We start from the raw sequence: 17,773 nt of genomic DNA, 5'->3' as shown, positions 1-17,773 counted from the left end.
ACACACACATACACACACACACTCAGAGGTGTTACTGAAGGTGTAAAAATCAATGCTGTGCAGGCAAAGCCTTTCCACTCCTGGTGCCGGGTGTGAGATTGCCTTCTGTAGCGTTTAATTACAGCCTAAGCCCCAGACCAGAGGAGCCCCATTGATTTTCCTTTAGTCCCCCCCAGAGGAGCTGACAAATAGAGAGGCTGGATCTGAGTATACAGTACAACACAGCCTGGGCTCACAGGCATAACTCTCCAAACTACTTCAATGGAGCGTTACAGAAACAAAGTCCCAACTCTCACCGGAGCAAATTCCATGGCAAGAGAGCAAGGCCATGTGTGGGAAGGTTACTGTACACAGAGGCAGTATTCAGCTGTTGGTGTTACGGTAGCGGCATTCAAAATGTTTAAAAGGGTGCAGCTCATACATACTGCACACCCCAATTTATACCTATCTATCATGTTTAAACTAATAATCCACCACATTTTCATATAAATAAATGTCGGTTTTGCTGCTCTCTATCTCCGATAAATATGACACAAACTGATTCAAACTGTACCAATTTATGTTTTTTGTAAAAAAAAAAAAAAAAGAAGAAAAAGAAAAAATGAAATAGAATGAGAGTTATGGATGTAACTGCGGTTCTATAAATTCTGGATGACCGCCAGAGTTCTCTGTCGTGGAATCTTGGCATTCTTGAACAGATTCCACGGGCATATGTAGAGGGATGATGTCATCAGCTCTCACGCTTGTCTTTGTTGGTATAATTTCACAACCTAAGCATGCATAGGACAATATTATCCAGTGTTAAACACTGCCTCTGACAGGTCATCCAGAATTCATAGAACCGTAGTTACGCTCGTAACTCTTGTTAGTTTGAAATAAATAGAAAAATAACTGGGTAGTTAGCATGACAAGCGATAGCCACCATGGATACAGAAAGTCAAACTCCATCAGCAGTCCAAGGAACAAGACGTCACAATACTGGCTACACTGTTTGATTGCCAAGTGATCTCTGGGAAGGGAAGTGCAAAAACCCCACAGCAAAGACCACTTACCACCAAAGATGTCACCAAAATAAAAAAACAGGTATCTCACATATTTCCACTTTAACACATAACTTGCTGAGAGGCAAATTTCCAATCAGTATCACTCTGTATTGAGATATGTTTTGACAGATACACTAGGTCTCCTTCACACATCAACACATGAACACACCATCTAGAGTACATACAAATTTGAATCCCCTACAGAACCAACATACATACGTATGAACAGTTTCATTCCAAAATGAGATATCCATCATTTGGAAAAAGTGATGCTTACTCTTACAAAATGGTTGCTGGCAGGGAAATAAAAAACATTATGGCTTACTGTCAAACTTATGAGTCTTCTTGATGTCTTAGCTTACAAAACAGTTGTGTTTTTGAGAATGGAAGCATTTGTGTAACCATATCAATATATGGATATGACCTGCACATCACTGAACAGCAGAGTGTGCCCCACCTGTATGTTGAGCAGCAGGGCATGGTACCGGGCGGTGAGCTGGGTGGCAGTAGCGCTAACACGACCGCTGATGTGGGTTTCCTCCAGAACCTGCTGGGCCAGGGAGGAGAGGCCATCGACTTCTCCCTGCCGCGCTAGCACTGCCTCAAACCACCCCTGTTCACAGCAGACACAAACAGAGATATGAATCAGCGTAGTCTACACAAGTCTAGTCAACTTTATTCATGAATTAAGTGTCAGTTAAGTTCTTTACAGACAACAAAGGGCATGAATACAGACTAACACGGAAGATAAAAACAAGAAATAACAAGCACATCACAAACTCCAAGATATGGGGCCAAAGCTTGTGTGTGTGTGTGTGTGTGTGTGTGTGTGTGTGTGTGTGTGTGTGTCTCCTTCCAATTGCAGGGAAGAAGAAATAGTGAGACTGTCTGACTCTGTGACATCCTGACATTGGCAGGAAGCTCGTTCCAAAGGGAGGAAAACACTTTGTCCCCAGCTGATTTCCTTCAAATGCATGCTGTAAGTGGAGAGTATATGCATAAGCTTGGGAGTAAGAAAATCAGTGCTATATTGTGGTGCAAGGCCATGGGATGCGTTATAAGTTGGAGGTAGGCCAGGTATGTGCATTTACAGGAAGCCAGTGAATACAGACTAAGAAGAGTTCTGAATACGTTGGATATTTCCAAGCAAGGAGTTGGGACAGCCGAAGAGTAGCCTCGCTGTGTCTGTCTCTAACCTGGAGCTGCTTCAGCTGGGCCTCCTTGGTCTTTCTGTCTGACCTCCGATGACCTCTGATGTTAGCCTTCCTCTCCACCTCCTCCAGCCACTGGGCCAGGCTCAGGAACCTCTGGCCCATCTGCCTCAGTCTGGCCAGCGTAGCGCTCAGCTGGGCCCGAGTCTCCTCCAGACGGCCCTGGTAGGCCCCCCACTCCCGCTGAGCGGTGTCCAAGGCTCGGTCCTCAATCTGGGGAACACCCCAGGGGATCACTCGCTCTCTACTGGTCAGCACAGAGGAGAGCAGAGACTGGCCCTCTGAGCAGCGCTGCTGCATGACCTATGAGGGGAAAGAAAGGGAGAGGAAAAAAGAGTTGTGTGACTGAAAGTTTAAATCAGTTCAATTGCATAAAAGGACAAGAAGAGTCCAAAACTTGACCTAAAGGAAAACAGCTGCACTGAGTGTACAAAATGTTAAAACATTTGGATTGTACAATGGATTGTACATATGGGAGTGCAACACAATATTAGGAAGCTGTTCCTTATATTTGTATACTGAGTGTTTGTGACATTTACATTATATTCACAGTGTTATTACCTGTAGCTGTTGCAGTGTCTTCTCTAGTGTGTCCACATTTCCCTCTGGATGGGACAAGGAGGCCAGGGTGGCCTGCTCCTGCTCCAGCCAGTCCTCAAACACATGTAGCCCCCTTTGGTATTCCTGATGGACCAGCACCAGCTCCTTGGCCTTGCTGACAGAAGCCTGGGAAACAACAGGAAGGAGATACTATTTTCAGCAACAGAGGGGTGAGACACTTCAGTATGTCAGGTACAGTGGACACTTATTGACGAAAATAACTAAAATCCTCTTAAAATCTGAGCTCATTCAAGACTCTTTCATTCAATTCAGGAATGGTCATGTACTGAATACCATGTTAGGCAATGATTCAAACAGGAAACAATATTTAAAAGCCCAATCTGGAAGTGCGATATGGTGCATCCTGTTGAAACAATGCTGCCTCACTACTGACTTTGTTAATGTTTTGATTTACTTGATTGAATGTATATGTTTTTATTAATTAATTAATTGACTGCACTATTAATACAAGGTCTTGGAGTATATGACAGTCACAGTATGAGTTCTAAATGTATTTTGAAGCTGTAAAAGGTTTCTTTACATGTGCAAACATGTAAGTGCAACTCACCTGTATTTTGAATTTAAGATAGATTACAAAAGTTACCAAAATAGTCCATATATAAGTCATACTCTCCAGTAATCTATGTGATTATACCTCAAATTTACAAACCCAAATGAAGTAGGGGTTCAGAGACACATTTTCAAACAGAATTATTAATTATTCAAATACCTACAGAGGAAAAGCAGAATTTAACCAGCGAGTCTGTTGTGGGTAGATACCTTGGCCTTGTCTTTGAGGGTGTTGTATCTGCACTGCAGCTGCTGCACCTCCTGCTGGGTGGTATAATGTTCCGCCATGTTGGAGCCCTTGGTGGCAATGGTCTCCAGAGGACTGCTGTGACTTAATACTTCCTCGTAGAGCAGCTGGAATGAAATAAGCACACAAACACCAACTTACACACACACACACACGTGATCACTGAGGTGCATCCATCTCCACTGGAAAGCTCTGAGGTGTGAATGTGTGTAGCTGAAAGAGTGTGAAGCAGGGTGTTGCTGAGAAAAGGTGAATGTGCTCAGTCAATTAACCCTGTTTGGAAAGGTTTACAAAGATGTATGCTGACAACCAATATATCTGTCATTTGACACAGATTATATAGTGCTTTCTTTCTGTGAATAGTCAGTAATTAGCTGAATGTGGTACCTTGGTCTTTCCCAGGTTGGCGGTCTTGTCTCTCATCTCAGAGTACTGTCTGTCTGAGCAGCCTAGTGTCTCCTCAACCCGGTCCATCCACAGCACAAACTGACCCACATCCTCCTGGTAACTGGTCCACTGGGACAGAGAGCCTTCCAGCTGACTGTTAAAACCAACATGGAGGTGTAAACATACAGGAAATAAACAGACATAGACACAGACGCGCATATGTACATCCACACACACACACACACACACACACGCACGTACAAACCACACAGCAAACCAACCAACAGCACAATCTCTAAATTGAATTGTACCCGTATTGACAATTCTTGTAACCTTTTCAACCGGCTGAAATCCATCAAGTAAAGCGAGACAGATTGTCCCATTTATCAATTGATTGACTGATTGATTGGTTCATGGTCACAACCTTTTACACTGGATGGAGGCAGAGAGCAGGGAGTCCCACGAGTCCTTGAGGTCCTGGATCTGTTTGCGAACCACTGGGACCCCCTCAGCTGAGGTGTTCCTCTGGACGGCTTCTCCCCGCGTCAGCAACATCTTCAGCTGGATCTCCCTCTCCTGACGAGCCGCCAGCAAGGCCTGCAGACAGAGGAGAACAAACAGCATGAGCAATAGAGCTAAAAAAAAATTAACTAGGAACAGAAAACATGCCATCTCTATTTAGGTTTCACAGGGTTAACACAGGGCACAGTATAATACTGTATATTTTTAAACTTTGAATGTGTTTGTGTACCTCACTGCATCTCAGATTCCTACCTCGAAGACATTTAATTGCTCTAATGTAATCTACAGTGTTACGGTTACAGATAATGCTAGTCGCCTACTATCACTCAACATAGTGTATGCTAAAGTGTCAGCATGGAGCACCGGGGCGAACAATCTTCCAGGGACACATGGATGATTTTGGTGTCTATGTTCTCCTCACTTAACGGGCAAGTTGACTAGTGGGCAAATCTCCCAAAAACATGGTGTGTTCCTTTGATGGATCCCAAAAGGCTCCTTGTCCTTCCTTACCTCCAGCTGTATCATCCTGTCCTCCAGCACGCTCTTATCAGCGGTGGGGGAGAGGCAGGTGTTGAGGACCCTCTGAGCTTCACACACCCAGTCCTGCAGCTCTTTAAGGCCGTGGGAGAAGAGGCGGTGCTCCCCTACAATGCGCTCAATCCTGGAGGCCTTGTCCTTGAGAGAGCAGAGCACACCACCATGAACACAGTCTAAGAGTTTTATAATGGTTTGGAGAGACAGTTTAGCACTGAGTTGAATTAAATATAGAACAGAAGACATTTCTAGTGCACAAAAACAGTGTCTCAATACATTTCCTTTTGTGTTTGAATATGCTTTGAACATACCTACAGTGCATTTATTTTTTACTCACAGAAGTCTCCAGAGACTTCCCCACTCCCACTTTAGAGCACAAAAACAATGTCTTTTTTTTTCCAGCCACTACTCATACATCTTTAACATCAGAGTAACCGTAGAGTGGAGAAACGCAGAGCTACAGTAGCAATCTACAAGTGGCAATTTCAACTGATTCCTTTCCTGTTTCCATGTCTGGCAGGGAAGAAGACCTAAAAATAGCGCTCCACTAGCTAGCCGACAAAGTAAATAAATCCCATTCATCATCGTTGGGACACTCTCATTGTCCTCCGGTGAGAGAACGGTGCTTATGCGGTCAGTGTAATGTTTTGTTCTACGCCGTATCAAATTAATCATATGAGTGTGACTAATCTAGAGAGTGCTTCAAAAAAGGTCAGTTCTCAAGCAGTGATACATTTCAACTTTGGCATTTCAGAAGCGCTTGACTGGATAAAGGTAACCACCATAGCCATGGCCTTCCTCATGTTGATGAAGCAGCAACCTTAGGGCTCTTTGGAAGTGCAAGAGAAATCATTGCACTCGGGCATATTGGTCCTAGATCCTGAGATTGCCTAGAAGCTGAAACCTGAAACAAGCCTGTTAGACCGACTGTGATTTATGTGCTGTTGCGGAATAGTGCATGACACAGCAAAACGCAGCGAAACAGTAAACAATACGGCTGGACAGAAGGCCCCATAAAGAGTTTCCACCTCCGACAGTGCATGCATCAAGCGAGGCACATTTCTGCAAGCCGCAGCTTTCCCCAAACGAGAGCACAGAGAAGAAGGGGGTAACAGAGGGGTGCCACGGGGGTACGGGGCGGGAGCGGGGTTACCTTGGTTAGGTTGCTGAGGGCTAGGTACTGTGCCGACAGCTGGGACACGCGGTGGACAAAGCCCTTGCCGGCTGCCTGTCCCTCCCAGAGGCGATGAGCCCTCTCCCTCAGCCTGCCCAGCTCTGCCTCCCGACTGGTCATCTCCTCCAGCACACACTGGGCCAGTATGGAGGAGATGGAGATGTGGCGAAGGGATGGGGTGTAGCACAGTTGGGAATAAAAGGATGGAGAGTGCGGGGATAAAGATGACAGAAGAAAAGGGTGACAGAAGTTTGGAGTGGGGGATTGTGTGTAAGGACGGGTTAGGAATTTTGAGTCATGGGAAGAAAGAAAGGACAGAGAATGGGGTATTTTGGATGAACATGATGGAGGCCAGAAAGTGAAGACAGATAAGGGAGGTGTGAGAGTCACAGACAAGGGATACAGGGTCGGGGTAACATGTCACAAGAACAGACAGAGCAACAAGAGCACATTAAAATACAAGGAGAGAGACAGGGGAAAAGAACGTCTCAAAAAACAGCATCAGCAGCATTTCTCTTGATGTTCTTTTTTAAACAGGAATACGGTTAGTCAGGTAGACGGCACAGAACAGAACAGAGAGAGGAGACGAGCCTGATAAGATGCTGCAGAGGTGGGGGGCATACATGTGAAAAGGTAAAGAGTATTTTGCCAGCGCAGGTTCAGACACTGAAGCCTGCATGTATTGTATTGTACTTTAGGTGCTTGGGGAAGAGATGTAATTGCTTGCAGGGCCAGACAAAAGGCAATGACGAGAAGCGCTACAGCAGGCGACAGAGTAAATACAAAAATAGCAACAACGATAAGGGCAGCGCTTTGAGATGGGCTTGATATATTTTTTTCCCTTTTGTCAGTTTTATCTTTTTAACGCTCCGTGCCTCTCTTCTTTTTTCGTCTCTGCCAGACGTGGCAGAGGCTGTTATCGCATCCTGAAAAAAGGGCTTTTTAGCCATGCAGCGCTTCAGCTCTGACAGAAGGAGAATTAATTAGATTTCTGGACTTTTCCTCTGACTATTGTGTCAAGACGCGGCTCTATTTTGATCCACTGGTGCTCAACAAATGTAATTAGGTCCTCCTCTCTTCCACGCTGATCTCAGATTGTACTTTAGGGATGCATATCTTATGAAGAGCCACAATTACTCAGTCACCTTGGCAGATCCACATAATGTTCAATTTATGGTGTAATGACAAGGTTTACTTCTGTAATGTTCCTACTGTATAAAGCAGCTATGAGAGAAGTTCAGTAATAGCAGCTGAGAGGACAAATGCTGCAAGAGCAATATAAAAGGAACCCACTCAGCATAACGTAATTCAATTTAGTACAAAAACGGAACCTACAATAGAGATTAAAATGGCCTGAGGTATTACAGAATGTGTCTCCATAGGAATGGCCATAAAATACTGTAAAGTCTAAGAGATGGCACTGTGAATAAAAATGGGATAATCGGTGGGTTCAATTAATGTTAAGAGAGCTGAGAGCTTCACCTGTAGCTTGTGCATTAATAAGTAATACGAGTAATACTCTGAGGCATCACATTATATAATCTAATGGTTAAAAAAACGTGGGCAGAGTAGAGTGAGATGTAACTGTGTAGATACAAAGCTGGGAATGGCTCAGGGCCCCACAGTACCTGCAGCTTGCTGAGCTCCTGTCTCTTGGCTGGGAGGTCGTGTAGCCGGGCGCTGCTCTCCTGAACTCTGACCTCCGTGCTGTTCAGCCAATCCTGGAGAGGCTCAGCGCTCGCCTCAAAGTCTGTCATCTGTGACTGCAAGTTCTGACAAAACGGTACATAAGTGGTTAAAAATAATATATAATAATATATAATATAATAAATGCACCGATACTGCAGAAATAAACCATAATGCTACAAATGGTAACAAAACTCATGTCAGTGTCTCTGCAGACCACAATTCAGTTCATTTGCTTTGCACCAAAGACTGCAGAAGAAATCATTTTGCTTAATGCTATTATGGGTTATACTCTGGGGACAGATCTGAGATACAAATCAAATGTGTATGGATATTTATACACGTATTCCTCTTGTGCACTCCTTCTTTTTACCCACAATGAATCAAAATCAAACCATTCTTCATACCACAACGTCTGTGTATGATCACTGTTGATATAGAGGATGACAACAGGCATAAAGACACAGGTCTCAATACATTTCCTTTCGTGTTTGAATTGAACCTTTATCTAACCAGGTAGTCAAGATAAATATAAGTGCTAACTGACCTTGAGCGCATTCTCCCTCATCTGTAGGTTCGTCATCAGGCTCTTCCAGTCTTCTCGAGCGTTTGCCACCTTGGCCTTGATTCCCTCCACTCTGTCTTTGGCCACCACAGCCATCAGCAGCTCCCCGCTGGCTCCTACTGTACTCAGCCTGGCCTGGCCATGCTCCCTGTCACTCAGGAACTCCTGTGGGGATACACAGTAGACAAAGAGACTGTGACTATTTAACACAAACACAAAGGGAGGAGGGTGTGAAAGTGTTGAGAGAGAGAGAGAAGGGAAAAAATAAGAAACGGACTGATTGACAATCCTCAACTTCTTCACTTCTGATGCCTTGGCGAAGGAGCAACTGAAATCAATATGGTGGTACATTGTGTGGCCCACTGATTTGATTAGCCGCTCTCGAATCTCACTGTACATTGTCGAACACTGTAATTAGACCGAGTCATTACTGATTCCATATGCGTGGGCAGAAGGAGGGGCCTGACCCAGGGAGGCAATCACAGATGAGAAGTCAGTGAGCCTGAAATGCGTTGGTTTTCACATAGCCCCTCTACACCCACCCCAATAAACGCGCACACACACACACACACACAAAAACACCCCTCCTCAGAGCTGAGCCGATGACAGTAGCGCAGCAGGGACCACTCCACCATCTGTGCAGTCGGCACATCACTTACACACACTAGAGCTCCAGTCATCTCTCTCTCTCTCTCTCACACACACACACACACACACACACACACATATATACACAGTCCACCCACACATAAGCATAGAGAGTCTGCGTCTCTCTGTCTTCATCTTTCTTTCTCTTTCTCTTCTTTCTCTCTCCCCGTCTCTCTCCCTCCTCCGTCCATTCAGTGTCTTTTTCACACTTACTACTATTCTCCCCCTGCCAATGTAACAGTATAGCACCAATTAAGCGTGACACAATGGATGTCTCCCCCCCCGCGCCGGCCCTCATGGAGGTCAGCCATGTGGAAACATTGTTCCACATTCCTCACCGAGTCAATAATAAATAAAACATGACCGCCTCCATATTCCGCTCTCCTCCGCTGCCATATCCTCTACGACATCCCCTCTCATCCACAAAGCTCCACTTGAAACTCCTGAAGAAGCACACAAAAGAAGAAGTGTTTCCTTTCTTCGACATTCTTCTGGATTTGAGAAGAAAAAAAATCGCCTCTGAAATAAAGCCCCTGTTTTCTATGACCACCTTGATTAAATGAATTAAGTACCACCTGCACTACACCGGTTGAAAAAAAAAAAAAGGATGTTGGATTAAAACTGAGATCAGTGGTATACGAGTGTGCACTTAACATCTTGGTCCATAAGCTCAATTCAACACTTGTGTAATGTCAATTCCTGGGTGGGAACGCGGTGGTTCATTATTGTTGAACCTGCGGATATGGACAGGTGTCTGAGAGGTAATTAACCGTCTGGTGCTGGGATGTGGGGACGTCTACCTTAACGGACAAGTCCCTCACTCCTAGCCGGGGCCCCGGGGCCCTCTAAAGAGGCTGTCAGACTGTTACACACTGCCAGCTTCTCAGGGAGGGTGAGAGACGGAGAGAGACACAGAGAGATACACAGAGAAAGAGACAGAGGGAGACACAGAGAGAGAGAGATTTGAAGGAGAGACCCTTCTATGGAGCTTTCACTTATCCCCCTTGGCTGTGTGCCCACCTCCCGTTTATCCAGCCTACAGCAGGTCCTGCCATTCCAACAAGCCCACCAGAGGACACTCAACAGTGGGCATGTCAATACAGACGCCCCCCTTGAGCAATCTCCCACTGAAAGCAGATTGATTCTTCAACTATTGCATCATCTTACTTTTGTCAATTTCCCTCGCAGTAGCACGCTTTGTTAGCCTGCCAAATGCATGCACAAACAAGAAAAGGTTCGCTCACGTTTGTAATCAGCGGCTGGACCTAGACTTCTGTGGATTTAAAGCTGACCAAGGGCCGATTGTAGCAGAAAGGTGCAAGAGGCGGCCTTGTGACAGGAAGGTTGTTGATTTGAATCCCTGGACCGGCTGGAGAACTCTGGGTGGTGCAAGTGAATAAATAACACTCTCCCCTCCCTATCGATGAACCCCTAACTGCTCCAGTGGAACTAGTCAGTGGCCAACAGTATAAGACTGTGGCAGTACTGGGCAGCTCCCAGGCGTGAGTGTATGAATGTGTATAACCTTCCCTCCTCCTACAACCACTCTGCCTGCATATTGCTGTGAATAAGAATGTGTTCTTTGCTGGGTTAAAGTGATAATCTGTGACATTTTCATGTAAATACATTTCCGCAGTGCTACTTTCTATGCCCAAATTATATAACACAAAAGTGATTAAACGTATACCCATTTCATGGAAGCTTTTACATTTGCTGCTCTAAACACCTGATGTAAGGTAGATCTTTCCCGGGAAAAATCCTCTGGTGCACAGGAAGTGACGCATTTTATGTTTCCAGCAGCAGCAGCAACAGAAGAAGAACTGGGTAGTAAGCATGGGCAGCAATAGCCACCATGACTGAACAGATAAAGTGATATCTGGGGTTAGGGTTTCAAAAAATCTTGCATCACTTATGTTGCCAAAATAAAAAGAACTGAGAATCTTGCAGATGACTACTTTAAATAAGGTGTTGAGGATAATAAGTCTCTTACCTGGATCCTCTGCAGAGCGGTGGAGGCCTCGGCGACGCTCTGCGGCACATCGAAGCATTTGGCGGTGCTGATCTTGGCGTTGACCAGCCACTGTTGGAAGTCTCTCAAGGCGGCACGGAACCTCTGCTCCAACAAGCGCTCCTTATTCTGACACTCTCTGGAGGCACGAAGACTGAGACTGAGGGACAGGAGGAAAGAAAAGGGGTCAGTTGGCACGTTGTTGTGGTTTGGCAAGATGAAGTTCATTCAGTCGCATGTCATACAATGTAAAGCAAATGTCGCAACCAGAGGAGGGGTTTGGTGCGTACTGCTCACATACATGCACCATATGCATCAAGACAAAGGGGATATACGTGCAGATGTTCAGATACTGTACATACTGTACTGTCAATATGGAGGAGAAGAAACAGAGGCCTGGGAGATGAGAAACAGGCAGGTGGAGAAATAGAGAAGTGGGTGAAGTGGAAGGAATGAGTGTTGGGACAGAGGGGAGTGGGGGATGGGGGCGAGGGGTACAACGTAGGAGGGGGTTGAGAGGGAACATATGAGGGGGGGCCAAGAGTTCACAGGGTGACAAGATGGAGAGAAGGACGGATGACAGGTTGATGCTGGAAGAGAAAGGGTGAGATGGAGGGAATATGGCAGGATGCCAGGGGGGAAGTGAGGGAGAGGTGAAAGCAAAGGGTGAAGGGATACTTAAAGGGATACTTTGACATTTTGAATTTTAGTGGGTTATATTTCTTCACCGGGAACTTATCACATTCTGTTCTTATTCAGCATTCATCACTGAAACCAAGGAGCACTGCTACAGTAGCTGTAAGCTTGTGTTGTGCCCTATGGATTCAATAAAGACTGTTAATGATACTAACAAGACATTTTAGGGAAAATACTAGAAAACATAGAAATAGAAAAAAAAAAATCCCCAATGTGACAAGTGTCTGTTAAAGAAAGTGAAGTGAAATTTGAAACGTTAAAGTAACCCTTTAAGCAACCACTTGATGGGTTTTTGACAAAATAGGGAAGGAATAAAGGAATAAAAAGAACTAGGAACCATTCACATAAGTCACATGTTAAGATTAAAGGTCAATGCCATATGGTTAAGTTACATGATTCCACATGGCACACCTAGGGGTCAAAATAAATATTTTCATAAAACTCCTGGCAGAGGGGAACATCAAAACATTCATGACACAAACAATAGTCTGAGATTGAAAATACAGAAGATGTGAGAAAAGAAAAGAAAATAATTCATAGGTTTCATATTAATGAGTAGTGGGTGAAGGTTACGGGAGGAAGAGGGGGGCAGTGGAAGAAGTGATGGAAAGGATGACAGCAAGAAAACAAGGTGAGCAGCTGTTTGAGCAATAGGTACTGTCCAAAGGGAGGCATGAAAAGCTGACAACAAGGCAAAAACACACACACACACACCCCCTCCTACCCAAATACACACACACGCAGACACTTTAACGGACGCACACACGCACACAAACACACCCTTGAGTTTTAATGATGCGATGGGGGCATGAAAGGGTAACACAGTGGGGATAGCATGGGTGTGGGAGAAGCACTTTTTTCTGCTGTGACAGACAAAATCTGCCATGAGCTAAAGAGGAGGGGAGAAGGGGGGGGGGGGGGGGGGTACTGCCCTTTCCCTCCTCTATCTCTCCTCCTCTCCCTCTTTTTTTCCCCTGTCTGCCTCTCCTCCCTCTATCCGCACTGCCTAATGCAGGACAGGTGCAAAGAGCACACAGGCCAAGTCTATAAAAGACTAGAAAGCCAAGGGACTGAGAAGGGTGCTGTTTTTGCCAATAATCAGCCAAGGCAAATTACCCACCAGAGCATCTCTAACAAGTTGACCTCACTCAAGTTGCCTGCCAATAAACATTAGTCACAGCACTTAGACACACTCGCCTGCAGTATCTTAAAATTAGCAAAAGTTGTGGCTCAAAATACTATATCCATGTAAATAGATAATTCATGCTAGCAGTTCATATTCATACTTGTGCGCATGCATGCTGTGTGTTGTTCTTGTAAAAAGCCATCAAACAGTGTGTTCCCAAACAAGCGCTAAATGAACACAGGCTCACTTGTGGGCTCAATCGCAAGCAATTAGAGCTCAGTAAGCAGACTCAAGCATGCAATTGCATCAGCAGGGAAAAATTATATATATATATATATCCCAAATGTATTTGATTTCCTCAAGAGCACATTCAGCCTTGCATAAAATGAAACTGCGGAAAGACACCAACCAAAACAACAACAGCGAACGAGCGGAGGTGAGGGAAGGAGGATAAATGTCGCTTAGCAACCGGTGGCTCTGTTGCTCTCCACTCCTTGCTTTCTGTCACCTTTCGCCCTCGTCTGGCCGACACACAAACACACCTCACCACTCTTTTTCTGCACACACACACACTTCTTCGAACACAAATAAACTTCCCCGCCTGCCCGCTCGCACACTGACATGTGAGCGGTGTTTAGGGAGGACTCTTCCAGGCCCTTCCAGTGTTGTGGTTCTTGGATTAATTTGTTGTGCAACGTCTGGAATGAATGCACACTTTATGCCCTGAGTCTGATTTTGTGCACTGCTGGCTCTCCTCATGTGCAAAACAGATTCCTCATGGGGCTAATAAAGATCTGTTTCATTCCATATCCATGCAAACACACACACACACACACGCATTTGTCCAAGTTTCTTCTCACCTGTTGTGCTGCTTGATAAGAGCGGTGACCCGGTCTGATTGGGCGCCCAGGTCTCTGGAGTAGCGCACCAGGTCATTCAGCTGGCCCTTCAACTTCTCCGCCATCGGCTCGGCGCTCTGCAAGCCCTCCAGTATATCCTGAACGACACAAAACAGAACCCCAGCCGGCTCAGTGTGTGTGTGTGTGTGTGTGTGTGTGTGTGTCAAGGAGAGACAAGCACCCAACGGATCCGCATGACACCCTTCAGTAACTGCACATGCATTCCTATTCACACCCTGGCTCGGTCCTTTTCATTCTTGTCACACTCACACACACTCACTCTCTCTCTCTCTCACTCACACACACACACACATACTCACAGTGCTGCTGGTACAATAGCATTTCTGTTCTTCCCAGAGTGTGGCAGGAAGGAGCCGTGGATAACGTTCTCCCGCTCTCCTCAGCGTGCCTCACATTCTGCACTCGCACAGTCATGAAATTCCCTCCCATGAAATATGTACAAGCTCTCTCTCTCTCTCTCTCTTTCTGACGTACGACTAATAAACACTCCTCCACCCCCTCTCCCTCCCTCCCTCTCTCTCTCTCTCTCTCTCTCTCTCACACACACACGCACTCACTCATTACTGCACTCTACTTACACTCTTGCTTGTTCCTCATGCTCTCTCCTCTTCTCTCTCCCGACTGTCTGCGTCCCTCCCTCTCTCCTCCCCTTCCCTTCTCGTCCGCTCTCTCTCTCTCTCACTTTCCCCTGTCCTCCTGGACTCGTTGCTCTCTCTCCTCCCCCTCTCCCTCCCCTCCTTCCTTCCCTCTCCGCAAGCTTTCTGTTACTTTCGCTTCCCTCCCCTCTCCTCTTTCTCCCTCTCTCCTCCCACTCCTTACACTTATTGCCTCTAACACTATTTTTCTGTTTCTCACTCTCTCACGCTCTCTCCCTCTCCCTCTCCCTCTCTCTCACTCCCGGTGGAATTCAGCTGTCAGCCCTCGCAGATGCAGGAGGGTTCAAACACACGCAAACGAGCGCGTAACACAAACAAGGCTGGACACAGGAAGCAGGCTGGAGGAGGAGAGAAAGAAACGGAGGAGGGGGGAGGACTCCTCCTCTGTTCTTTGACAGCCCCACATTGAGCAAAACAGGAGAAAGGCATGGCCGAAGAAGCCTAAGGAAGGAGTTGTGAGGGTGTATATACACAGCGCTGCTGACATGTCCTTGACAATACAGAGAAGCAGTCATACTGTAAACATCCTGTGGTGGGAGGAGGAGGAAGAGCATCCAAGAAACAACCTCTGCAGCAGGAAGAGACATCACTGTGCACTTCAGTTCAGACAAGTCAGTGTGTAAGAGAAGTGGAAAGGGGGATGGACAGAGGGATGGAAGGTTGGGGAGGGAGAGATAGTGGAGAAGAATGGCAGAAAGCAAAAAATAAACGGGGGGAGGAGAGAGGGAAGAGCAGGGAGAGACAGAATGAGGAGAAAAAGAGAGGGAAACAGCGAGGGGATTGTAGCTGTCACTCCTCAGTCATCCTGGCAAAGCTGATTTACAAACTTAATCTGTTTTTAGTCTGGATTTACAAATAGAATGGATAATTACTGACAGAGAAAGCATGGCTGAATGCAGAGGATGCACGTCTGCACATAGAGAGAGAGAGAGAGAGTGTGTGTGTGCGTGTGTGTGTGTCTGTGGGTCTTTTCCATCAACCAACACTAATCACCTCCGAAATTAACATAGTGCATTACAGTATATTTAGTCAGCCTTGAGTTTTACTTTTTACTAGAAGCGGTTCCCATCATTATCGTCCACACATCACAACTCAAAACAAAATCCCACATGAACAGAACCGCATTTATTCATTAGCAAGAACCATCATTTTCACCAGTTTTTTAATTAAAGAAACAATTGGGAGCAGATGAACAGTGAATCTAATTAAGCCCCACCCTACCTTAGCCAGTTGCCACCCCTCCACCGCCTCCTCCCCGTTGCTCCGCCCTTCCGCCCGGATCAGCTCCTGGCTCCACCCCCTCAGCCGTCCGTCCAGCTCTTTTAGCTCCTCCTCCAGCCGGGCGGTCAGACGTCCGTACTCCTCCTCCGAGGCGGCCGCGGTGGCCAGCGCCCCCTCCAGGCCGTCCCGGGCCCTCAGCGCGGCCCCCTCCCACTGCTCCAGAGCCTGGGCCAGCGCCCCCAGCTGCCGGTCCATGGCCTCGCAGCCGCCCGCCGCCGTGTGCTCCGCCGTGGACGCGGCGCTCCGACGCACCCGGCTCAGACGCTCACGGCCCTCCAGCAGCCGGCACTCCACGCGCTCCTGAGGGAGGGATGGAGGGAGGGATGGAGGGAGGGAGGGAGCGGAGAGAGGAGACAAAGTTGCTACGGAAACTGTGGCTACGGAAACTGCAACCTCCGGATGTACTGCCGATTCTATTTAAAGCTGCCTACATAGGTTTTTTTTTCATACGTCTCCCGCTCCATCACTTTCTATCTTTATCTCCCAGTCTTTCATTCTGTCTTTGCACCATTAGTTTTGATGTACATTTTTTTCTCAATCTCAATTTCCTCTCACTGTTTTGCTTTACTCTTTCTCTCTCCATTTTCTCTGTTTCATCCTCTTTCTCGCTCTCTCTGTCTCCATCTCAGTCTGAGTGGAAAGGTAGCACTTGGGAGGCAGAACGGTGTGAAAAGCAAACACTTGAGTGTGATGCGATAGCAGCCAGCTGATGGAGGGAATAAAAAGGGGGGAAAAAAGCTGCATCCAACCACTTCTGTGTGTGTGAGTGGAAGGATATGAACATTAACCTTGAGACCATGAATGGAGAATCAAAATACTCCAATTACCTTGTGTATACATGGAATTATATTTCCTCTTCTATTAAAATGCTACACACTGGGGCTCCGCAAACACACATTTATAACGTGATAATTAGGACCCATGTGTGAAATTTAAATGCAAATCAATATTTCCTCACATATTTTCTCGCCTCCGTAATTGTGGAATCATTGAACAGGGAAAAGCTTGGGCATTAATTCCATTTCTACTCCATTTTCCCTGTTTTTCTCACAGGGTATTAGAGCAGCTCATAGGCAGTAAAATGTGCCAAGAGGGATAGAGATATTTGGCGGTGATGTGGGAACTAACTGAACTAACTGAGCATCAGTTCCAATTTCCTACATGGAGGTTTGCCCCCCTCCATAGATGGAATGCTTGCATTACTCCATCAAGATTAGATAGGTTCAGATGATCCAACAAGGAGTTGCCGTAGCAACATAGCATGGAAATGACACCTTTAAACTGAGAGTGGGTATATTTTCACACACTCATCCTCAGTGTTAACAGACCAACACACGCATGAAGCATGCACATGACTTGCACTCAAAAGCGGTGCTATGAGGTATTGGTTACTGTTATAATTACCTCAAAACAAAAACGCACACCATCTGTCAATAATACTGGGTTGGATTATTATTATGTACTCTTACTGTGACACATATAGATGTAATAGGATGAGATGTAGTTGGCGGGAATGAGGTGACAGAGATCTTTTGTGATTGCTTCAAAATTACACAGTGACCAAAGTGTAATCACACAAAGGGGCCAGCAAACGTTATGAGCAACTGAACTTGGTCAAAATTGTGTTAACTTGGAGGAGCTGCTTATAAATGTATTAATCTGAAATTTAATGAAGTAAATGTTACATAATTTGGTTTGATAAGATTAAGATGCACCTGAGCACAATCCACAGCACAGCAGTCTGCCTCACTGTCTCAATACTGTAACTATCCTTGCATCACAGGCTTTCGTGTCATATTGTACAGTGTTATTTCTAGTATGGGCTGGGAACCCAATTTTCAGGAATTGTTTAATTAGGACTTTGTTTCTTTGCAAATCCCTCTAGTGACTGGTCTACAT

The 17,773-nt window shown here is 45.9% G+C and overlaps 1 protein-coding gene across 1 annotated transcript in view; it reads right to left on the bottom strand.

Annotated features, from left to right (window-relative positions):
- Nucleotides 1–17,773, bottom strand: part of syne1a (spectrin repeat containing, nuclear envelope 1a) — a 133,699-nt gene that overhangs the window by 71,305 nt on the left and 44,621 nt on the right. Inside the window, exons 53-65 of the mRNA XM_078290084.1 lie at nt 15,815–16,174; nt 13,878–14,014; nt 11,178–11,355; nt 8,522–8,704; nt 7,917–8,060; nt 6,268–6,423; nt 5,091–5,255; nt 4,483–4,655; nt 4,059–4,212; nt 3,635–3,778; nt 2,816–2,980; nt 2,240–2,557; nt 1,501–1,656 (exon numbers count right to left, since the gene is read on the bottom strand). Of these exons, the coding sequence (XP_078146210.1) occupies nt 1,501–1,656; nt 2,240–2,557; nt 2,816–2,980; nt 3,635–3,778; nt 4,059–4,212; nt 4,483–4,655; nt 5,091–5,255; nt 6,268–6,423; nt 7,917–8,060; nt 8,522–8,704; nt 11,178–11,355; nt 13,878–14,014; nt 15,815–16,174 (2,433 nt within the window). The remainder of the gene's footprint in view (nt 1–1,500; nt 1,657–2,239; nt 2,558–2,815; nt 2,981–3,634; nt 3,779–4,058; nt 4,213–4,482; nt 4,656–5,090; nt 5,256–6,267; nt 6,424–7,916; nt 8,061–8,521; nt 8,705–11,177; nt 11,356–13,877; nt 14,015–15,814; nt 16,175–17,773) is intronic.

This window comes from Centroberyx gerrardi, chromosome 18 (assembly GCF_048128805.1).
Source record: "Centroberyx gerrardi isolate f3 chromosome 18, fCenGer3.hap1.cur.20231027, whole genome shotgun sequence".
Taxonomy (NCBI): Eukaryota; Metazoa; Chordata; class Actinopteri; order Beryciformes; family Berycidae; genus Centroberyx; species Centroberyx gerrardi.
Note: the sequence above shows the minus strand (reverse complement) of the source record. Positions and strands in the feature narration are given on the sequence as shown.